The 24,341-nt window shown below is 40.5% G+C and overlaps 2 protein-coding genes across 12 annotated transcripts in view; one reads left to right on the top strand and one right to left on the bottom strand.

Moving 5' to 3' along the window:
* The window catches only part of SULF1 (sulfatase 1), a 113,298-nt gene extending 97,138 nt beyond the window's left edge, over positions 1-16,160 (top strand). For 7 of the 8 annotated variants that reach the window (XM_077352193.1, XM_077352191.1, XM_077352194.1 and 4 more), the window contains 6 exons: positions 235-329; positions 1,330-1,395; positions 2,925-3,097; positions 4,755-4,897; positions 5,371-5,494; positions 12,037-16,160. In XM_077352193.1, coding sequence (XP_077208308.1) covers positions 235-329; positions 1,330-1,395; positions 2,925-3,097; positions 4,755-4,897; positions 5,371-5,494; positions 12,037-12,848 — 1,413 coding nt within the window. In that variant the 3' untranslated portion in view covers positions 12,849-16,160. Of the gene's footprint in view, positions 1-234; positions 330-1,329; positions 1,396-2,924; positions 3,098-4,754; positions 4,898-5,370; positions 5,495-6,794; positions 6,829-12,036 lie in introns of all 8 variants that reach the window. The other variant, XM_077352198.1, reaches the window with a different exon arrangement.
* Positions 16,161-16,162: 2 nt separating this feature from the next.
* Positions 16,163-24,341, bottom strand: part of SLCO5A1 (solute carrier organic anion transporter family member 5A1) — a 61,507-nt gene continuing 53,328 nt past the window's right edge. For 2 of the 4 annotated variants that reach the window (XM_077352201.1, XM_077352202.1), the window contains exons 6-9: positions 22,684-22,843; positions 21,454-21,695; positions 20,483-20,547; positions 16,163-20,096 (exon numbers count right to left, since the gene is read on the bottom strand). In XM_077352201.1, coding sequence (XP_077208316.1) covers positions 19,642-20,096; positions 20,483-20,547; positions 21,454-21,695; positions 22,684-22,843 — 922 coding nt within the window. In that variant the 3' untranslated portion in view covers positions 16,163-19,641. The remainder of the gene's footprint in view (positions 20,097-20,482; positions 20,548-21,453; positions 21,696-22,683; positions 22,844-24,341) is intronic. The other 2 variants (XM_077352199.1, XM_077352200.1) reach the window with 1 other exon arrangement.

Here is a 24,341-nt window from a genome sequence, read left to right as displayed (position 1 = left end):
GCACTGGAAAATGAAAGATCTAGATTCAAATTCTTGCTTATCCATAAACACATGGATAAACACATAACACATAACACATAAACACATGGGGTGGCTATGGAACATCTCTTGCCCTGAATTAACAGCTAATGGCCATAAGTGACAGTTTTAATGTGGAGAATACTGCTAGCAGTGCTAAGAGATAAGATTATTATGATAATTATAATTATTCCTGCATCTTGATGCTATTTACAGATTGAGGCTCTCCAAGATAAAATTAAGAATTTGAGAGAAGTGAGAGGACATCTAAAACGCCGAAAACCTGATGAATGTGATTGCAGCAAAAAGAGGTAAATAGAATAAAAGTTGAACAAAATGGTCTTTAGAATCAGGCTACAACACCTTAAACTACATGAATCACATGTATAACAATGGACACTGAGATTATACACATGCCTACGTAAGTATATTGTACAACCAACATGCATGACAAAGACAATTCCTGTTCTTCTTTCCCTTCATTTAATAAATTTCAACAGTATGGAATGCCGTATGCAACAAACTGTATATTTGTGGGAAACACTTGAAAGAAGTCATCCCAATAAATTCAGGATACAGCTTATGGATTTCTAAAAATACTTTTTTATATGATGAGTTTGGACTAGATTAGTTGCTATATTTCCATTGCTTGGATGCTGTGGATCTGTTCCATTGGCAGCAATGCTTCCCTCTGGAGTAAGGAGCCTTCCTTTAATAGAATATCCTCTTATGCTGGGGAAAAGGTACAGTTGGTAGCAGAATCTGTGTGTGGGATCTAATTCCATATTTTGTGGTTGTGTAAATGATAAACCAAATTTTTTTGCATAATAGTATATGTCACAGAGGGTTGAAATAGTTTAGTACCTGATGCTGTCCAAGTTTGTGATTAAGCTACTAGTGACAGCCATTAATTACTAACATAGACAGTTTTAGTTCTCCAATGTTTTTATGTACTACAACTGAACTCAAGGGGACTGATTGGCTGTTTTAGCAGACTTATCATATGGCTGAATTCGGATGTTGTGACAAAGTTTACTAATTCACCATAATTAGCTTTTGCCTTATATTTCCACTGTTATGATGGTTGTTCATTAGTCTGAGGAAGAGAGCCTGCACTCGAAAGCTCACACCTTGAATAAATCTTTGTTGGTCTTAAAGGTTCTATTGGACTCTAATTTTGTTGTGCTACTTCAGACCAACACGGCTACTCACTTGAATCTACTAGTGTAATGGCTTTTATGCAAACATTTAACGAAATTAAAATGTTAATGTTGTGAAAAAAATCTGTTTGTTCTAATGTTTTCCTTTCAGCTATTATAGTAAAGAAAAGGGAGTGAAGGCTCAAGAAAAGCATAAGAGTCATCTTCATCCATTCAAGTAAGCCTCTCTCGTTCTTTTTCTTCTTTACTGCAGTGTGTCACCAGCTTGTTTACAAATTGCAGTGCACACACACGCAGTCTGTTTTCAAGTTACATTCAGTGCACATACAGTTGAATATGTGATGAAACAGCACATATATCCAGGTACTGGTTCCCAGTTCCCTTTGTAAAATGAATCCCCTTTGCCTCTTCCTTTACAAATCAGTGTATGAATGTTTATGCATGTTGTATCAGTGTTCACTGTAAAATGTGAATGGGGCATATGGGCTACGATGGACAAATGAATTTTCATACTGTATATGATTATAAAAATAACAAATATTCATTCAGTGGTGTAAAATGTGTTTACTCTTTAAAATACTGTATTTTGTTACCTCTAAGTCTTAGGACTCCTAGCACAAGATACATCATGTTTATTACCTTTGTGTTCAAGAACAAGTTTTGGAAGTCCAGCCCCCTTCCTTTGAGGGACAATCATATTTATAAACTGAAGGTTAACTATAAACATATGGTGTATTCACTGTAACACATCATTATGGAAAATGGCATTACCTGTTGACTTTTTCCCTCTTCTAAATTACAATACAGTCACCTTCAGTGCCAAGACCACCCAGATCACCAATCCTTGGCTCTTCTGGTGCTCCTGTCATTGAATACTATGCAATATGTGCTATTTCAGCTTTGTTTCAGCACTATTTCGGCTTCTGTCATTGCTTTTACTGCTCTTAGTAGGAAAGCTGTGGATGACCTGGTCATCCTAACAAATAGGAGCCAACATCACTTCGGTGCTGGCCACTGAAAATTTCTTTCGCCTTCTGGCGATATTAGCAGTGGGAAGTAAGACTTTTGCTGCTCACATAGTATGAGATGCCTTAAGTTGATCAGTCATAGTCAGTATTGCATTCTCTGACAGGCAGCAGTTCTCTGGGGTCTCAGTCATAGAACACCAGTCACTTGAGATAATTTAACTGGAAATGCCAGGGATTGAATCTGAGGCGTTCACCATGCAAAGCACATACTCTGTCACTTAACTGTGGTCCCTGCCAATGCATGAAGTGTTCATATACCAGCCTTGCTGGGGTAATATTTACAGTAATGCATCTAGTGGTGGGGAAAAGTACCATCATGTCAAAGCCTACGTATGGTGACGTGGGAAGGTTTTCAAATCAAGAGACATTTAGAGGCGCTTTGCTATTGCCTGCCGCTGTGTAGCAGCCTTGGACTTTCCTGGTGGCCTCCAGTCCAAATACGAACCCAGACCAACCCAACTTAGCTTCTGAGAGGTGACAGGATCAAGGTAGCCTCAGCCATACAGGACAGGGCATGCATCTAGTCTCAGCATTTTAAGTTTTGCTATCTGACAACAGGGATTGCTTGTTCAGGAAATCAAGGGTGGGTGAAACTCAGAAACAAACTAGTTTTGCTCTTTCTCCTGCAATAAAAACTTGCTTTTATGTTTACCATTAGGGTCTAGAGGAGGACTTACTATGATGCCCTTATTCATTATATGTGCTTGCATTTTATTAGGGAAGCAGCCCAAGAGGTGGATGGCAAGCTTCAACTCTTCAAAGAGAACCGCAGGAGAAAGAAAGAACGAAAAAGCAAAAAGCGTCAGAAGAAAGGAGACGAATGCAGCCTTCCTGGACTCACTTGCTTTACTCATGATAACAATCACTGGCAGACAGCTCCGTTCTGGAATTGTGAGGACCATTTCTAGCAGACGCATGTGGGAGGGAATAGGGAAGGGCATAAGCACTTGAGGGCTTGGAAGACAATAGATGCATTTGCTCTGGAGCATGGCTGAATAGGAAAAATACTTTGAGCCAAATATGGTTCGTATTTGAAGAAATATCTGTGATTTACATCGGATGACCCCCCCCCCATATATTTTAAAAACACATTTAAAATCAAATAATATTTTTAAAAATAATTCTATTAAATGAAATCCATGCATACTGTAGTGACATGTAGTCTCAGCCGCTTTACAATGGCTCTGTAAAGTTTTGAGGCAAGGTGATTCGCCATTGCCTGCATAGCAACCCTGGCTTTCTGGATGTAACTCCCTCACCAACTGGGATGAAATTCTCATCCCTTACTCATGGGATCTTCCTACAAAATTACAAGCTGGGGACAGCCTTGCTTAGCTTCAGAGACTGGACAAGATCAGACTTCCCTGGGCCATCCAGGTCAGAGCCCATGTATATTACAAATATGTTAAAGCCCAGAGTGACATATACCATAGATATGCAGTAAACAAAGAGAACGGAGCAAATTCACAAAAATCTCTTCAGTTTGTGTTGGTTTGCAGCCAACCATCAACCAAACCTAGGAGATGTGTTCACAAACCAAACTGGTTCATGGCTTCATAAACAGCAGTCTTTTTATACGTGGTTTCTAGAAATCCTGAAAAACAACTGAGCAACAAGGAGCAGCTTGGTTCCTATGACCCAACTGTTTGGGCTGTCCTCTGCAGTCCCTTTAACCTTTAAAGGGAATGCACAAGAAAGCCAGAAAAGCAGGTGAGTGCTAGGGAAGCACTCCCAGCATTTCAACACCTTCAGCTTTCTTGTGCAGTCCTGTTAAATGGACTGCACAGGAAAGCCCCCCAAACAGCTGCCCCACCCTCCATTGCTCCGCTGGATTTGCAGCTTTCCCAGGAAACAGAAAGCAGATGTTTAAAGGGAGACCTGCTTTCCATTCTAGCGATGAACTAGATTCATCCTCGGTTTTGATAACGAACCACAAATAGGACCAAAATTGTGATCAATTTTGCATCATGGTCCAGTTCATGCCCACCCCTGTTTCTGAACTCTTTCCGGGTCGCAGGAATGCTTGTGAGCATTTGGGAAATGCTATAGGGAAGCTATTGCATGCTGTGTTGCAGAGAGGAAGTGAGCGTTGATTGCTCAGGTTCCCAAGCAGAGGAAGTGACGAGGATGCATACAATAGGGGGCACCTGAGTGCTTGGGAGAAGGGTAGCAGGCAACACAAGTTGTGATGGAACAATACTTTGGGCTCCACCTCAGACACCTGTCCTTGTTCCCCAGTTAAACAGCTGGATATTGCTATTGGGTTGACAGATGTGGAGGAGGCTCCCTAGAACCTGTCCCTCCTGCTCCTGGGACTGGTGAATATCACAGTGAAACCTTAGGCATACATATGAGGGAATTAATGCAGTAGTGTGACTGTGCTTTCAGTTGTACAAGCACTGCCCCCAAAGCATCATATTCTTAACAACACATGAAAGACCAAACTCAGAAGGCTGGTCTGTTTTTTCTTGGCATGCATTACCCTTTCTATATGGGGGTGAATTGGTGTGCACTGTTTGTTTAAAGTTGTCTTCTTCCCTTCCAACAGTGGGATCATTTTGTGCTTGCACGAGTTCAAACAACAACACTTACTGGTGTTTGCGAACCGTTAATGAAACACACAACTTCCTTTTCTGTGAGTTTGCTACAGGATTCCTGGAGTATTTTGACATGAACACTGACCCCTACCAGGTACATTCATTTTGAAAACTATTCAGAAACAAGGTTAGTAAAGTTTGTGCTTGTACACAAGGCCAAGGGTACTTATGAGGCTGCCATTGGTTTGTTGAATTTTAATATTCTCTGCTGACTGCCAGTCATTCTTCAGCATCTTAGACAGACAGAGGACTTTCATGACCTTCTACCTGGCATCCTTTTAGGAGAGACACCAGAGGTAGAACATCTGGTCTCCTTCATTCAAAGCACATTCACTGAGCCATGGCCCCTGTAGTGTAGCATTTTGTACTTTTGTTTTGATGCCAACTGCAGCAGGGAAACAGTAATATATTTGGCATGGAAATACTGTGATGCAAATGTTATCTACCAGGCAGCCATAAATTAGCTTCAGTGCAATTGTGTGGGCTTCTAAATAGCTGGAAGATCATACCCTTTGTATCCAGTGCCATTGTAGACCCTAATACCATTTATTTTCTATTTATATCAAGCTGACAAATACAGTACATACTATAGAAAGAGGCATTTTGAACCAATTACATATTCAACTCATGGAGCTACGAAGCTGCCAAGGTTATAAGCAATGCAATCCAAGACCAAAGGGACTCAATACAGGTAACAAAATGTTCTTTTAAGCTGCTTTGAATTCCTTTAAGGTTCCTTTTCTTTTGCCAGCTACATCAAAGGCATGGTAAAGTGTGCCTTCTTTTAAATCATGCTTTCTGACATACGGTGCTGGTAATACTTTCAGGTAGAAGCTTGGTGAACTTGAAAACCAAAGTACAGCTAACACTTTACTGTCCCTAGAAATGAATGCATAATTGCTAAATCATGACAGAAGCAAGCTGATCTGATTTTACTTACCAAAGAATATTTGGGCACTGTGCTCTGGCTTCCTATAGTAAAATGTTGTGTTTGGAAAAGCTGGGATGTGTGATATCATAACCCAGAACACAGGTTCTCAGAATGATGCAAAGTTCTTTTCTTCACTGATAAATAATTCCATTTGACCCAAGCACCCCTGGAAATGGAGATACAGCCAGAGATTTTTGGGTAGGCTTGAGCTCCTTATCTCTTCCTTCTAAAATGCTGCCAGGCCTTCCTCTTCCGTTAGCTGTTTGTATTCATTTTAAGCTTCTCTGTTGCCACTCACTGTTTTCATGAACTGGGTTTCCAGGACTCTGCTGATCTGGTATTTCCACAAAGCAGAGCAACACCGTGCCATCTTTTTAACATATATTCGTGAGCATCTCAGTCCTCGTTTGGCCTATGATGAAAGTGGAATTTGCTTAGGCAGTAGCCCTAAGTCATCAAGCCTTACTACTGAGCCTCAAGCCAAAGATTGCCAACTTCAAGGTAGCAGCTGGAGAGCTCTCAGTATTGCAAAATGCAATTTGCAATTGATCTTCAGATGGCCCAGACCAGTTTCCCTTGAAAAAATTATACCCTGCTGAGCTCTTTCCACTCCAAACTCTGCCCTCCTCAGGCCCCACTCCACCCCCAAACTGTCTCCAGGTATTTTTCAACCCCGGGCCCTACCCAAGCCTCTTACAGCTGGGTCCTTATTCAGCAACCCCTCCCCAAGGTGGTATTTTAGATTTCATGAGCATGTTAAACTTCACTTCGGTTGACTCAGAGTTTTTAATCTCTTGATTTGTCAAATTTTTTGCTCTGTTTCTTTTATGGGGGGAAATAGTTCCCTCTCTTAAAATTGACCACATTTACTTTTTTCTGCTTTAGAATAATTCTAGAGCATTCCTTACCGGGTATCTCGGTTGGACTTTTGCTTTATCTATTTATAACACAATAAATTTCTTTTTAGAAATTAGACGCTGTGCATGGAAAGCTACGTTGTGAATGATTTTTACCAAATCTAAATACTAACAAAAGTTACTCTTGTATTTTCCTATATCAGGAAATAAAGATGGAGGAAGCTATGATCCACACAGGTATCCAACCCTTTATTATTCTCCTCAGCAGCTTCTTTCCAAATAATTGCATGTCCCAATCCATTTCGACTAATGTCTCCATTCTGCACATTGCACCCTGTGTAGATTTTGCTGAATGTGAGCACCTAACCGTGTTCCTCACCCAGCCATTGGTTTTTACCAATGTTGTTCACCTGGCCACTTAACCACTTGACATTTAGCATTGCTCCGACTACAACCCCATGCAGCTCACTCTGTTTTAATCCTGTTGTGCTATGAAATTCATTCTCCATCTTACACTTGGGGGGGGGGATTATGGCACACCACTCTGAAAGGTATGTTGTTTTGTGTGACTTTTTTATTGCTTGTGAAAGTTGAAGTTCCTGTTTTTGTTACAGTTTACACCCTTTCCCTAGGGTTTTTACATTTTAAAGTACGCTCACAAGCAAGTCTTGGGTTGTAATGGTCACTATTAGCAACTACTCTCATATGGCAGTTAGATAAAATAGCTCTGCATGTTATATGTCACACAATCCAATGCAGAATTGTTGACTAATTGTGTATGAATTGGGCTTTTCAAACCTGTGTTTATACAGGTTCTTACTTCCAAGATTTGGACCTGAGCCAGGATAGTTGGGTCCTATCTTATGGCCTATTTTGACAAGTGATATGTAAACCATATGTTTTGCATGTAACACAAATGGAAAGTTTGTATTGAATGCGTGTTAAGTGTGGTCACATTTCTGACTTATGGCAACCCTTGAAACTCTGTGTGCTTTAAAAGGTTTGTTTTCAGATAATATTTGTTTGGGTGAATCAATGAAGAGGTAAAATCATATCATAGTGTTTTACAAAACTGCTTGCAGCATGATTCTCATGTCAGAAATGAATTCTATAGGTTTCCTGCTGTTCCCTGCAGGTAGCTTGCAATTACTACTCTAATTCCTACCATGGCTTTAACTTTTCTGTCTAGTAGTAGAAGTAGTAGAATCCTATTTCCAAAGACCATAATGGGAGACTTGCCTAGTGCTGGAAGCCGACATATATGCAAAATTTACCTGGAAACCCTCCATATAGAGGAACAAATCACCATTGGTTATGCTCATGCAGCCTGTTTAATGGCCTTGTACATAAGATCTAAAACAGAGGTCTCTAACCCCCGGTCCGCGGCCCAGTACCGGGCCGTTAAGGCCATGGTACCGGGCCGCCAGTGGCCGCGGCTGCCTTCCCCTCCCCCCGCAGCGAGAGGGGGTGAAGAGGTAGGCGCGGCCGCTGACACGCCAGCGACGCAAACGCGCACGCGCGGAGCCGCCGCGCATGCGTGTTGGCCCCCTGCTGGTGAAAACGTGCAAGTGCGGCTGTTCTGCGCATGCGCGTTAGCACCACCTAGTGGCGGAAACGCACATGCACTGCAACTGCGCGTGCGCATTTACGTGCAGCTGCTGTGGCCGGGCCGCCGGCTCTCTCCCACCCTCTGAGGCGGTCCCCGACTACAAGAAGGTTGGGGACCGCTAATCTAGAATATTCTGCAGTATGGTGTAAACAGGCACTAGAAGGAGCCATGATTTTGCAGACCCTTATTTAAGGTCTTATAATATATTATGTAAAGATAAAGGCCATGCAGTGGACTCATAATTGTTAACAGACTGTACTGATTACAAGTAGTTTGATCACTCGGAACTTTTCCTTTCCTACTAACCTCCCCACCTTCACTGAGTCTGATCCCAGTAATATTGTCTCACATATAGATCCCATTATATTCAATAGGGCTTACTTTCAGCTAATAAGAGTATCCATTTGATTGCAGCATCCCTCAAAGAATCCCTCCAGCTAGGCAAGTCATATCTCTCAAGAAATGAATTAACCTTGACCTCCAACTCATATATCTTAGGCATTAGATGATTACTTTAAAATTTTGACAGAAGAGCTCTTGAATGTCAACTCCACAGTGCTTTTAATGTAATGAATGTGACAAAGCTTGATTTCAAGCTCCAAATAAGCAATGTAATAGTGTCTCTGTTTATCCAACTGTGACAATTCATGATGGACATAAAGTATTGAGCTTTGTGCTGTTGAATTCCAACCCAAATTAGGCTGAAAATCAGAACATATTGCTGTTAAACGTGCCACTGAACAAGTGACAAATGTTTCACTACTGGGATACCAGAGTCTGGGCTTTTAAACATGTAAAAAATAATGTGTGTGTTGCCTTCTGTAGCATTTTTGTCTGACAGTGGTGTGCCATGTTAGCAGTACAGGAAACTGAAATCAAGCCCTAGCTAGCAGCAACTGGTATGCTAGGGATATTATTAAGATCCACTAACTAATAAAACTGGAGTAATCTGCCATTTCCTATCCCAATCAGAGAAATCTTCTGGCAGTGGAAGAATCAGGATGTACATTTCTCTACCACCCTCAGGAAATGGGAGCTCACTGTTACCTGAAATAGACCTGTCTCTTGAATAGCAATTCTAGGAGACAAAGCTTTGCAAGAGGCCGTAAAAAGCAGGACTCTCCACCAACTAATATGGGGGGAGGATCTAGCCAGAAATCTCAGGCAGAAGCAGCCTTTAGTAGAATTTAATTTTAAAAGGATTTTTATTCAAAAAGAAAATAAAAATCTCTAACATACAAGCATACACACAGAGGAAATAAAAGAGGTGATTGGGTCCAAAGGGGATTACGATTTGGGCCAGAGAAAGTTATAATTACCATCCAATGTGAAGTGGTCTAGTACTGGAAGGAAAGAAGAAGCAGCCTGGCCTGCAAACTGAGCTTGCATATGGAAAGTCAAAATATGACACAAGAATGACTACCTTCTGTCTTCTTTTTGTAGCCCAATTTGTATCTTGAGGCTAAGATTAGGCATGGCAGCTCTATAATGTGCTTGATGGATTAATGGTGCAAAGCTAAAGAAAATTTTAAAGGTTGATAGTCTGGCCAGGTATCTTGATAATGCCAGCATGATGTCACCAGAAAATTCTCCATCTGTGTGATGATTGAGGAAGCCCCAAGGAGGGATTTCCCAAGCACAGACAAAAGGTGCCAACGATCCACCTGAATAGGTACTTAATTACACATGGGAGCTTGACATTCCTGGGCTAGAAATGGATGGTAATTTGAGTTGGGGGTGCTTGCTTTGTGTAGAGCAGGAAAGATATTTAGCCAAAGATGGGATTAATAAACCTTCTGGGGCAGGCAATGGTCTTGCAGATAATGTATCATTGTTGTGTTGGGACCCACATTGCTGGGTTGGGACCCACATACTTGAGGGACCGCCTACTGCCCTATATCCCCTGCAGGGCTTTACGCTCAGCGGGGGAGAATCTCCTGATCGTTCCTGGCCCTAGAGAAGTGCGCCTGGCCTCGAACCAGGGCCAGGGCCTTTTTGGTCCTGGCCCCTACCTGGTGGAATGAGCTCCCGGGTTACCAGCTTTCCACAGGAACTGCAAGACAGAGCTCTTCCGCCAGGTTTTTGGTTGAGGCTGGGGTCAGCGAATGAGTGCCAGCATCCCCCCCCAGACCTAGTAAGTTAGATCTCCTCCCCACCCTCCCTGCCGCTCTGATAGCAGGGGATAGGAATAATGAGAGCTTCCGCCATGTTGGGATTGTTTTTAAAGTCTTTTAATGGGTATTTTAATGGGGATAAGACTATTGTGACCCGCCACGAGCCTACGGGGAGTGGTGGGAAATAAATCTAATTAATAATAATAATAATAATAAATAATAATAATAATAAAAAGGGAAGAATTAGCAATTCAGCCAAGTCAGCTGCAAAGTTACCTACTGGACATAATGGAGTCTAGCTAGAGTGTACCTTTTCCCATGACTGCTTGCATGCAGATATTGATGTTCAGCCTCTTGGGCTTAAACTGATACATTCCAGTATGTTACCAATCCAGAAAGGTGATGGCTAAGCCATAGCAGGGTGCAGGCATGCTTAACAAAGGGTATTTGTAAATGAGGCAGGGTCTTACCACCAACAATCCCAGAAGCCACTGAGATACCTAGAGTTCAAAGGAATTTTCTCAGCTGCCACTGAGTTATTCCTCCTATTAGGAAATGGGAGATTATCCCAACTTCCCCTGTATTACCACAGAGACCTTATGGGGAAATCTTTTATTTCCAAAATGAGCTGAGCATAATTCTTTTGTACTCTTTATTACTGTACCAGAATCCATTTTCCTTGAAACTTGGTGTTGAGTCCAAAAGGAGAGCACAAGAAGAGTCCACACGATATGCTCCTCTAGTGTCTCAATATCTTGGCCACTTACCTTCAGTGTTTCTTTTCTTTAAAAAAAAGTCCATATGAAAAAATTATGTGTAGTTTGCTCTTAACCTCTTGTATCACTTATGTTTTTTGTGAATATAACACTAATGATTGTTGTGTTCTTATAATATTGGTTGGTGTTCTTATAATTTCCACTTTGGAAGTATCTTGCCGAGTGTTCTCCCTTTCCTTCTATGTTGTGCCATGTACATTAAAAAATATTTTAAGAGATTGTTCCTATTTTCAACATCCTGTGCTGTGAAGGTAAGAATCTGGCCATTCCCTAGGAAGGGGATGGACACAGCCTTCTCACTGGGAGTTGCTATGTTCCTAATGGGCACCACCTATTAAGGTTATTGAAAGCCTCAAACCAGAGTTAGCTGCCAAGTTTATCCTGAAAAATAGTGCCACTGTTGACTTTTTTTTTTGTTAACTGATTAATGGTAGGGGAAAAAATCTGAGTGAACAAAGAGTCTCCCTCTTTAACTCTTAAAATGATTAGAAGGTCTTGGTTGAGTCAGGAAGTAGTGCTTCAACAGATGTTTTCACACACACTTTGATTTTGGTATTATGGGTAGCTTCTGTTATTTTTATCTACTTGCACCTGACTATTTCTTGGTTAAAGTTTTCAAATGTGCACTTTTCCAGTCTACAGCTGAGTCTTCTAGTGTTCATTTCACCTTCATCAGCTGAGATTTCTAAAAGATCACTTTTAATAAGAGCAAAAGTAACCAATGAAAGTGAAATGAACACTACAGAAGACTCAACTGTAGACTGAAAAGGTGCACATTTGAAAACCAAGAAACATAGCATATTATTTTTAAATTATTTCCTTTTTCCATGATGCAATGTGATCAAGTGTGAAGAGGCATTTCCTAGCAACTTGAAAGCATGATAGCAAATGTGTTTGATAGTCAACTTCAGGCTGTTGTCAACAGTTTCTTCATCTTTCCTTACAGAGGACAGTTATGGCATGGATGGGAAGGCTAAGTTGCCAGACTACAGCGAAAATGTCAACTGGCAAGGACTGGAAGATTTGTACAGCATAAATGAAAGCTTATATGAATCCAGGAATGACTACCAACTTAGTCCTGATGACTGGACAAATTACTTGAAGGATGTAGATAGAATCTTTGCACTGCTGAACAGTTATTCTGAGCAAAATGGACGAGCAAAGACTCAGACTGCTCATGCCAGTGGATATTTGGATGAATCATCCACAACTTTGTCCTTGCTGGAAATGAGCTCTGCTGGATCAGACGAAGGTTCGAGTTGGTTGACAGCCCAAGAGGAGCAGCCTATCATGCCAACAGATTTAGAGGCCCTGACTGTGAGAGCAATTACATTTCATCAGGATAGCACACTTGAATTAAGCAATGACATTCCTGAAAAAAGGAATCCACATCCCACACACTGGAATAGTCACCAAGACAAAACGTTGCTAGAGGCCGAAGACCCAGTTAGTTTTGAAATGAATTTCAGTGGGAATGATTTGACAGAGCTGGAGTCTAGAGATAGCTTCATCTTACAACCAGTTAGCATTCTTCAGAAAGATTCTGCCCCAGACAGTAACTCCGCAGAAGACATTTTTGAAGAACAGATCTACCTTCCTACAAACTCAGATGAAGCAGTTATTCGTCAGGCTTTAAACACATTAATTGTGGAGCATAAAACTGAAAGGGTATTGAAAAAAAGGGAACATTTTTCAGAAGAACCTTCACAGCCTGTAGCTATAGAAGGCAGTGCCTCGTTTCCCCTTTCCTCTCATTAAGTCATCAGGCTTATTAAGTCATACATTCTTATTATGGATTTGTTGGCAAATAAAAGTAGCCCTGAGAATTGACACTCCAAATTTTATAATTAGTATATCTCATAGCAAATTAATGAGACCAGAAATGAGTGTTTCACATAAACACACCATGAAACATGCCTTATTGCTTAGCAGTAGTGGAAAGAGAATATGCTTAAGTTGGTTTTGCATTGCAGACTCTCTTTTCTAAACTGCTAGGAAGACTTCCTGAAACAAGACTGGAGTAAAATATTTTCTCAGTTCTGAGAATGGTTCTCCGCCAATGACTGTTTCTGTCTACTTCAGTTCTCTGAAAAATACATTTTTTTATTTGAAAACATTAACCACTGGAATTTCATACCATCAGAGTAAAATGATATTGCACTTTTATGTGTGCCATACCCTTTATTAATCTGGTACTCTGCGTTCTTTCTTTGCTAATGTTGTGTGATAGCAATCCAATCAAATAAGATGGCAGAAAAGCAGTACGTGGCATGAAGTGTGAAGATCAGTTATCCAAATCAGAAATAATTTTTAAATTTAAACTTTTGTGTTCAGATTGATTTATGATAACTGTTTACCTCAGAGATGTAGCTAATGAAAGATTAATACAGGAGTTAAATTGAATCCAGTCTTCACTGTTTGGTATAACGAATTAAGATCCACAATGTTAGTGTTTTGTTTTAAGATATTGGAGAATGATCATCTGATGCTTCTCCCAAGAAGCCCCCGTTCCAAGAAGGGGTCTGAACAAACAGAAATATGCCTGTGTAATTGCTGTGTTCTACAGTGGCAGGCCTGTCTTGCTCTCCTCACCTCCATTTCCTGTTTGCACATCTTAGTGCAAGACTGCAGTCAGCTCCCTTACTTTTTTGCCTGTCGAGAAGCCATGCATCTGTATAGGGGACTCAGATCTCCACGGTACACAGAGTACATGGTATGCTTAATGGCTTTGGGTCATTTGTTTTGTTGAAGAAATGCCTCATGTGCATTGATTACCAGCAAAGAGCAATAAAATGTGGGTGCCATCATATAGGGTATATGTATAAAGCACTAAACATTTTATTTTAGTACAACTATATCTAAAATTCATTGCTCACTTTGCCATACTTTTTCTTTTTTTAACTGCTTGAATACTGTTTGAAAATTTTAGGATATCCATAGGGTTTTCTTTTTTTCAGGGGGGGGGGAAGTAATATCCAAATGACCAAACAATAAAATACAACAAAACAAGTTATCTCAAAATCATGCTTTCCCAGTATCTGAGTGATAAATAGGGATATGTCTTATATATGTTAGTGGGGAAGGGATGTTTTATGAGCATTTTTCAAGAAAGGGCAACAATTTCCTCTAATAACTTGCAGGAAAAACCCGTGATAGACTCCATAAACTTGTTAATATTAACTAGGTGGTTTATCATGTATGTATTGTGGGCTGAATGGCAAAAAAAAATCCCTTATTTATGGTCTTGAATGCTTGTATATAACCTTTTATATTATTAGGCTTCTGTTTTTATAAATATTCTGCAATACATTTATAGAACAATTCTGACTTCAAGAAAGTCTGGAAGCTACTTTTTTAATAGTCACTATACCTGTTACACAGAAATCTGCAAAATTAAAATTTCATAGAAAGATAACATTAAAAAACAAAGGAATTTAAATTACAACCCCCTGCACAAAAATTAGGAGTGGAAACAGACGTTCATGATTATCTAGTACTCAGTGTTTGGATAAACAATATTTATGTATGATACTTTGCGGAGTTTCAACACTTTATTCCAGTAGGTTTTACAGAGGCCGGACGATAGGTAGGTGAATATTATTGCCCTGTGCAGTAAAGATGGCAGTGGGAGTTGAGATCTGAATTGATGTCTCAAAAAGGATTCCGATCAAAATGATTTTTCTTTTAAGAACTAGGACTAAGGGACTCATAGTGACTGCTATATTTTCACTTGGATCTACATTTGAACCAAAATTAACACAGAATCATAGAGTTGGAAGGGGCCATACAGGCCATCTAGTCCAATCCCCTGCTCAACGCAGGATCAGCCCTAAGCATCCTAAAGCAACAATTTAATAACTCTACTTTCAGAAAGTAGAATTGAGTTGTGCAATTATTACTTTTCAAGGATCTGTCCTTTTGTAAAACAGAGTGTTTTGAATAATGAGGCACGGAACTGAGAATATATATATCTCAATTAATCCATATCATGTGAGCCAATATAAAGGTCTGTCTGCGCAAAGGCATGATAAAAAACCCCTACTATTTCTGCAAGTTGTATCAGTACAACAAATTGACTAGGAGCAGCAAGGAACAGTGGTAACGCCCACTGTCATAATTGTGACATATCTGAGACACGTATTCATATTCAATTTACCAGCGTCTCATAAAACTGCTCAGTCGCAGGAACACAAAGTGCTGTTCCTTATCAGCCATTGGATGTCACTGTAACACTGCTCTGATGCAGTCCGTTTAATCCCTGCTGTGACACTGGTACTCACATTTCTATAGAATTTTTTTTTAATTTAGAAAACAAGTTAGAGTATAAAAGGAACACAAAGAGGGGAGGTGCTACATAGCAAATCACAGACATAAAAAACCATTATAGACTTAGACTATCAAATATAAAACAGGATGTGTGTGTGTCCCCCCCCCCCCCAACATCCCTTTCATTATAATCCTCTATATTTTCTACAAAATACAATATTTCTTCAGGGATTTTAAATTTCAAATTTTAGGTTGCTAATTTCATATGTTTTACAGCTATATTTCTTATAGCTCTAAAAGTTAAAATTACATGTTGAAGGCTGTTTTGCTGCTGTACTCAACAACTGGTCCTCAGTCTTCATGAAAGATTAGCTTTCCTTGTCATTAAAGAAACATTTCACTTCACACAGCTAAGATTTGTGCTAAATTATACTGTTCACAGCAGTAAGTTGTTTAAATCCAAGATAGATTCATTTGAGGCAATTTAAAATCAATAGCTTAACTCACCAAGCACAAGAGACCACATTTAAAAAGACCACTGTATTTTATCCCAGTACTCTTATGGCTAGCTTCAGGTAGGGATATGCAAGTTTAAACTGGAATTTCTATTCACTTCCTTATTTGCCACAGTAAAGCATCAGCGGCAATCCATAAAACTTTGTGAGACTATTGTCCAACTCTTCCTTGTAAAGTTTTCTACCACTTTGTTTTTCAACACTACAAGGCAAATACAATGTTCAGAATGATATGGTTCTGCTCAGAGGTGGGATATCACACAATAAAAGCACATTTATTCATTGAGAATTCATTTTTATTTCAAAATATCAAGTGCTTAAGGGCTCACTTGCAAATGCATATTCACAACAAACCCTGTCCATGTTGTTGATTTTACAGTATCTTGCATATTGTTTTTGAACATTTTGCTCCACTGAGAATATTAATTTTAAAAAACCAAAGGTAACTTACTTTACACTAAAGTTCACCAAATGAATATTCTTTATCATCACAGGCACAATTGATACAAATGCCTTCCCTTTATCCACGCTCACATATTTATTCAACAAAGCATTTTAACTGGCTCACCCCTTGATTAATATTAAAACCTTTCCTTTTCAGGTACCACAATTGGTAATAATTTACAGGATGCTGCTGTTTCATTTGAAGTCAATAGCCAAAGTGGCCTTTGCTTACATGGGAGTGTGCAGCAGCAGCAGAATAAAACAACACATTCAAAATTGCATATTTCTTGGAATAGTTCCTTGTAATTCACCCCTGTAATTTTTTTTATTTCGCCCCAGAAGTATTGCATCTTTTCAGCAAGTCTGAAGCATACATTTAGTGACTGCCAATGGCACAAAAGGTTTGTGCTAACCTAATTCTGTTCTAAATTTTACAATTCTAAGAATGTAATTTGTACCTCTATAACTTAGCAGAGCTGTGAAACAATATGTTTGGATCATTAGCTTGCTGAAGTAATATACATTATGTTTGCAGCTTTGGCAAGGGCCAGGAGGACACATAAGCTGTGTTAGAAATAAAATCAGAATTTCAGCCAAGCAATTACACAATGTACCAGTTTTAATTTTTGTTCTCTTACAGCTAAATGACCAACTTGCAGGGCAACACTGTGCTCAACCTAATGATTATGGGCATTTTGTCAGAAAACAACTAGAATGCCATAAGGTAAGCACATGCTGTTACTAAAATTAGTGCTTGTGCTATGGGAGAGATAAACTTTATTAGCACCAGACCAACATCTATGCCTCTTAACTGGCAATGCATTCAATTCCGTGTGTTGACATGGAGGGACAAGTTGTCCTTCCCTACTGCATAAAATGGTGAGATCCTAATGCCAGCAACCCAAGTTTTTCACCCCCTAGCTTACAACCACGTACCTGAGTATAACAATAGTAGTAAGATGCACTATAAATATGTAAACCCACACAATGCTTTTAAATGTCCAGGTAAGCTCAGACTGTTAACACTGGAGGCAACTTTGGAGAATGTTTTAAAGGGTGAGGGTGAAGCCAACACTGAATCAACCAGAGAGAGGCAGAAGAATTGTTTTATTTTAAATGGAGGCAATATTAGGCTTGTATAGTATTATTAGTTCTTTATACTAGTATTTACATTACTACTTATGGCTGTCTACTTCCCTGTACATTATATATACATATCTGAAATAGCAAAACATTAAGACTTGAATGTTGGTGATATAGGGGAAAACAACACTTTGATGCATCGTTTCCTGCTCCATAGACTGTTTCAAGTCCTTCTCTCACAGTGAAGACTGATGCCATCAGTGGACCAGTGAATGAGTACCATCAGCCCAGTGGAAACAATTAAAGGCAGCTGCTGTTTTGGCAATCTCAGTAACTGACATGCCCAAGAAATATGGCTCTGAGCTGACACAAGCCCTGAGCCCCGCGGTGATTGGACAGAAGATAATGTTGCCACTTGTTTAGTTCAGAAATTGGCAATTTGTAGGCTTGCACAAGGGTGACTCAGTGCAGAACCTTCCCAAACTGGCCTGATGCATGCGCCCTGCCCCAGTGGTTTTCAAAACTGACAGCCAGTCCCTAAAAGCTACAGCTTTTTTCTCTCCCACTTTCCAGCATGAACTAAGGCCTCATATTGCTTATGCCTATAGCAAAACCCAGTGGTATGGGATGCCGTGCAGACTTGAGTTCTGATTGTACCCACTGAGTAATGTACTTCCACCTATGAGATAGTGCCTAACAATTTTCCTCCAGTCCACAGATAAACCATTTCTCCCTGAACTGGTTTCTGGCTGTTGCAACCCACAAAACTCTGTGAAGGGAATACATAAATGAATATGTACACGAGATCAATTTGTTTCCAACAGAGACGTTATATCAAAGACCATGTGAATATCCCCTGAGTTTCAGGAACTGCATGGCCAGCGGCCCCAGAGGCTGCCTCTGGAAAATAGGTCACAGAAGGCCTCACTGCATGTGTTGAGTTCATTTGGAAGCTTTTACTAGCAAGAAGGAAAAACTATATCACAATGGAACTCCCTTCTCCATTCAAAAGAACATGAAGCAGTACACCAATGAGCTGGCAGAGGTAACAGCACAGCAATTTAGCACCTAAAGAACTTCTAAGAAATAAGAGACCATTTTATACTGGTCAAAAGGACTTGTGGGAATATTCTCATTGATAAATATGATCTCTATATTGCACCCTTAAAAGCCAGTCAGAAATTGTTATTCTGCAGTGGGAACTGAGGAAACAATAAATTGAACCATATAATGAAAGCTGGCTTCTTAGTGGTTTCAGATGGATCCATACTCAGTTGTTCAATGCTGTCCTCCTATGAGGTCTTCTAAAAATGAAAAGTCGCTGTTCAAGAAACTGTAATACTCTGATTTCAAAAGTGAAAATGGCATTCCTTTGACGATAGGATCCATGATATGGTGGCTCCGTCTCACTTGCCTGGGAAAATATCCACTGTTATTTTGCTAGTTCTTTCACCGAAGCTTTGTTTTCAATTGAGAGCTTAAGTGTGGATTTGGAAAGAGAGGCAGAATAATCTCCACGGATAGTTGCACGAATAAGCAAAGTTAAAAGCTGTCTTAAAGCATCATTTTGTTATGCCTTGCCATTCGTTTTGTAACCTGGATGCTAACTAGTTAGTAACCAAGTACTAAAATGAGATGCAGCATTGAAAAGTTAAATTCATATTGTGAGGCTAAGGTCATGAACATTTAAATTAAAAGTTAAATTAATATTGTGAGGCTATTTCCTGAACATTTCCGACTTTCCCTCTACATACACATGTACTATTCTATAGCTTCTAGTCATGCTGTGGGATGATAGGACAAACTGGAGATAATTGTACGTGTTATGACTCAACGCAGCCCACTTTCCAATGCTATGGAATCAAAGATTTGGGAAAAATAAACAGCAGACAGAAGAAAAGTCACTCCGAGATGCATAGGTGGCAGAGACCAATTGTGCTTGAAGACAAAATGATCATTAATCCTCAAGGAACTGCACTGCTGCCAGTCGTCTTTTCTGAACATATTTAGCAGACGCAACAGAAGCCTTCACAAGTATACTTTAAAACTCAATTTTCAGAGGGAAGAGCAACCAGGGTTGGTCTAAGGGAGCCAGCCCTCAGATAAGTCACAGTTCTGTCTGTGCATTACGCCATGTTGGTTTATTATCTTTTGCAGATTAGGAAAGAGAAGGCACAGGTGTTTCAAAAGGCGCCATACATAAATCGCCTACAAAGTAATTGGAGGTTGCCAAAAACTGCGGTTTATATCTCAGCAGCAGCTTCTTCTGCAGTCTTTTCAACACAGATATTTATTGCTTCTGAAAGGGTTCCAGAATATGTCTGTGCTCCGCACTGTAGTCCACTGCTCAGACTGAGATCTTCCGTGCGCTCACCACGAGAGCTAAAAGTGGGGCAGGATCTAGTCCTTGCACAGTTCTGAGTTCCAGAATTAGCCACTAACTCGCTCACTGTGTGGATAGGTGAAGCCCTCCACCTAGGCCTTGGCAGCTTCTCCTCTTTATACTTCAGCGAATACCAGGCAAGGGAAATGAAAAAGAATCCCAAGCATTTGAGACCAGCTGCTAGTCCAAAATAAACAAAACGAAATGATGTCACATCGTACTCCCAACACGATCCTTGCACTCCACACTCCTGCTGCCACAACATGCAGGTTGTATCAATGACTGCTCCAAAGTAAATTGGTGTAGGAATGTATGCTGAAATAAATTGGAATCGGAGAAGAGTTAGCAGGGGATGGTTCAAGGTACAGCACTGTAAACTGAATCTATCTGTTTTGACTAAGGGAGCTTTGGCTCCCAAAAGCTTGGATACTCTTGCTGGTCACTAAGGCATTACTGGACCCTGCTTTAACCAGACTGTTAATTTCTGTGCTGTAAAAACTAAAATGCTCTAAATAAAAGAAGCAAGCAATGCTGTGAGTAAGAAGTTCATGAACACCTTGGCACAGACGTCAAGTAGATATTCAAATGTTAACTAAACAATTGACCCGAAAGGGCACTAAATGAAATACTGCATCGAATTGTGCTCTTTCCTCATATACGTTGGTATCTTCAATACTGCTTAAAGTGGCCTCTGCACTTACCAAGGGTTCTTAACAAGACAAACTGCATCCCAAGAGCAAAAGGCCGTTCGCCATCTTCTACTGACCTGAAAAGGCCACAAGAAAGAAAGAGTCAAAACTAAGATAACAAAACAGCAAAGTATCTGTCTTGAGTTTTTAAAAAAAAATCATCAGCCTAACTTGAATAAGCTAATAGGATGAATGCATTTGCCCAAATGCTGCAGATATTGCAAAAGCAGGCACCAAAACAGCTCAACAGAAAATCAGGTTCTGAACTGACAGAAATGTATCTGCAGCTGAGGAACCACGATGAAAAATGCCTTGTATGATCTGGCTTGTATGGCTTGTATGGCTTGTATGACCAGACCAAGGTATCTTGCTTCTATTCCTATTAATTTGTTTCCCCATCTTCAAAGAATTCAGAGCAGGCAAATAAATCCACATACTAGCACCCTGTCCAATGAAATTCACAAGACTGAGCCTCTCTCTCCGTTTCTGAGGTTTAAAACCCCTTCATGAACACCATGATTAGTACAAATACCAAAAGAGGTGAGTATAGGCAAGCCCCTCTATGTAACATACAAGCAAAAAGATAATTTGTCAGCTTATGGTGCAGCCATGAGCAGAATGCTTAGGGCTTCTGCATGATATGTAAGATTTCTCCTGGAGAAAGGCATTGGGAAATGTGAACGCCTTTTTAAAAAAAAGCAATTTGTGATATACACGGCGAAGTACAGCAGTCAAATTGAACAGTCCGGTAGTCACTGATCATATCAATACTTAAGAGGTCTTCCAGACAAATTGTTCAATGGGGTCACATACTGTGAAGTTTTCCCACTGTACTCCCTTTTCCTTCTTGCCTCTAAGCATCCCTGTAAAATGGGTGCCAATCACCCCCCCCCCTAACTACACATGACTTGCCCGATGACTGGGGATGATTTGGACACTGGCTGTGTAGCAGGTGATTCAGACACAATTCAGACACCTCTCACCTGAGTGTTACTATGATTGCCGATGGCTGAGCACATGCTGTGATAAGCGTAACTATGAAGAGAAAAACAAGGAATGGGATGAGCGTATTGCAGTTTCGATCACACTTTCCAGACACAGCATAACCATTCTCATTGAGATACGTTTTGACAATCACCACTCTTAGCTGGCTGCGCTGTCCCACCGTAGGTGGTGTGATAACTTGTCGGCTTTGAACGCAGGCACATTCAGTATAATTCCTTATCTGTGAAATGCAAGAGAAGGAGCATTAAACACCAACATTTCTTGGTTGCTTTCTTACTAGGAAGTGACACAGACGATAGGCAAGTTTACATGGGGTTCCACCATTCTGTGTGCCTCTTAAAATGCTAATGCAGAGGGAATTGGGAGAAAGGCCACCTCCTCCCTCCCACTGATTGTGTCCTACATAAGTCTGTCTCCTATTCGATTACCCCTCACCTCATATTTGAGAACAGCTAGATTTAAGTCCCTCAGCACCTTAGAAACCAACAATATTTTCAAAGTATAAGCTTTCAAAAATCAAAGCTCCTTCATAAGATACTTGAAAGATACCCCCAAAATTATACTGGTGCTGCTGGAGTCGAATCTAGCCATTCTACTGCAGACCAACACTGCTACACAATGTTTCAAATTTGGTATGTGAGGTTCAAAGGAAGGCATTGGGTTAGATCAGGGCCCTATGACCTTTTTGATGTTGTGGACACCAGCATACTGACAAGGGATCACGGTAATTGTAGTCCATGGATATCTGAAGAGCCACAGTTTGGCCACCCCTGCATTCGAATCTACTGAAGGCAATGTGGAGTAAGAGTTTTCCATCAACTGAGGAGACTCAGAACTTGCTCCCTATTGTACAGTTCAGGGTTTGGCCAGGTTGGAGACAAAGTATACTGTTTCCAACAGATTGGATCCAGTGCCAGAGAGAAAGATACAAGTAATGGGCTAAATTGTAAATAATAAAGTATGGATCTAAACTACTGCCCTACTAATCCAGCTACCACTACCGTCCATGGCAACAGGAACCAGCTATAACTACTTGCATCTGATTAAGGAAGCTTGACTTGAAAAGTTCACCATTATGTGCATGACTCAAAAAATCCCAATGTACTTTACTATGAGGGAGAGACAAAAGTGATGAACTGTCAAGCTGGCCCTCTTTGCACACACAGCATAACACACAATATGTGTAAGCAGTTGCATGACAAACTCACCCCTGCAGTATGATTTCCACTGCTGATGCAGCCAGCCAGGCAAGGGTTGAAATATGTGATTCCATCTGACCCACAGACAGGTTCATATTCATGGATTTTACAGCCGCAGTTGACATTACAGCTACCAGTCAGATTCCTATGTGCCATGGTGAGAGTAGGGCTACACAAAGACAAGGGCAGTATGTATTAATAGCAGAAAATGATAAAACATGTGACCACATTCCCAACTAACACAGAGACATATAGATTGAAACTGGATATAAGGGAAATAAGGAATTTACATGCTGCCATTAGAAAATCTAGTCTGGAACAACCTAGGGCAGGGGTAGTCAAACTGCGGCCCTCCAGATGTCCATGAACTACAATTCCCAGAAGCCCCTGCCAGCGAATGCTGGCAGGGGCTTCTGGGAATTGTAGTTCATGGACATCTGGAGGGCCGCAGTTTGACTACCCCTGACCTAGGGGGTTTTGTGAGTTTGCACCTTTTGTAGCTGTGGAACCATTAAACAATTCTGATTGTGCTGACACTATTAATTGCTGATTACTCATACACAGAAGCCTCATGACTTTCATTATTTAAAAAATCAAAAAAGCTTCTACAAACAAAAACATTCAGAAATTAACCAGTGGGCATTACTTCCTTGAATTAAACACACACACGCACACACACATACAACAATAGCCCTGTCAAAATTTCTACCAAATTCCTGAATAAGTTTTGCAGAGCATTTCTAGTCTTCAGTCTAAAGTCCTCAATAGTCGTGCTGAGATATAATACAGATGCTCTGCAAAACTTACACAGAATGTCCTTGTGTTTTCTGATGACATAGGAGAATTATAGCACATCAGCAAATACAAGGCTGAATATGTCAACTTAAATTTGCAGAATATCTTTTTAACTTGAAGCTTCCAGTAGTTTTCCATTTTTTGCAGCCAACTGTGAACACTCAGAGTAAGCACAAAATACTCAGAGAAAGGGAGGTCGGCCATTACCCACAGCTGAAAGCTGCATTTTATACTGAACCATTCTGTCATAGCTATTCTTCACCCCTCTTCCCACTGTACTGGCACTCCATGGTGCCTTGGGATGCATTTTCGTCAAAAAGCCAAGCTATTTATTGTACTCTGCTTAGATGATAGGTAACAGCTTTTTTAAAATAAAGAATCTGCATTTGCTCCCACACACAAGTCAAACCCATTTGGTATTTATAGAACACCTATTTATTTAGGGAGCCTCTTGTGGCGCAGACTGGTAAGGCAGCAGAAATGCTGTCTGAAGCTGTCTGCCCATGAGGTTGGGAGTTCAATCCCAGCAGCCGGCTCAAGGTTGACTCAGCCTTCCATCCTTCCGAGGTCGGTAAAATGAGTACCCAGCTTGCTGGGGGGTAAACGGTAATGACTGGGGAAGGCACTGGCAAACTACCCCATATTGAGTCTGCCATGAAAACGCTAGAGGGCGTCGCCCCAAGGGTCAGACATGACTCGGTGCTTGCACAGGGGATACCTTTACCTTTACCTTATTTATTTAGGGAATGTAGGTGCTAGCTTTCTAGACACCTGCTCCACAGACTTACCTGAGCATTAGGTACCTAGCCACCATAAGAAGGAAAATCAGCCTTTTTGCTCAGGGCTTCACTGCCCCAAACACAAGGAGGTGT

This window comes from Paroedura picta, chromosome 9 (assembly GCF_049243985.1).
Source record: "Paroedura picta isolate Pp20150507F chromosome 9, Ppicta_v3.0, whole genome shotgun sequence".
Lineage (NCBI taxonomy): Eukaryota > Metazoa > Chordata > Lepidosauria > Squamata > Gekkonidae > Paroedura > Paroedura picta.
Note: the sequence above shows the minus strand (reverse complement) of the source record. Positions and strands in the feature narration are given on the sequence as shown.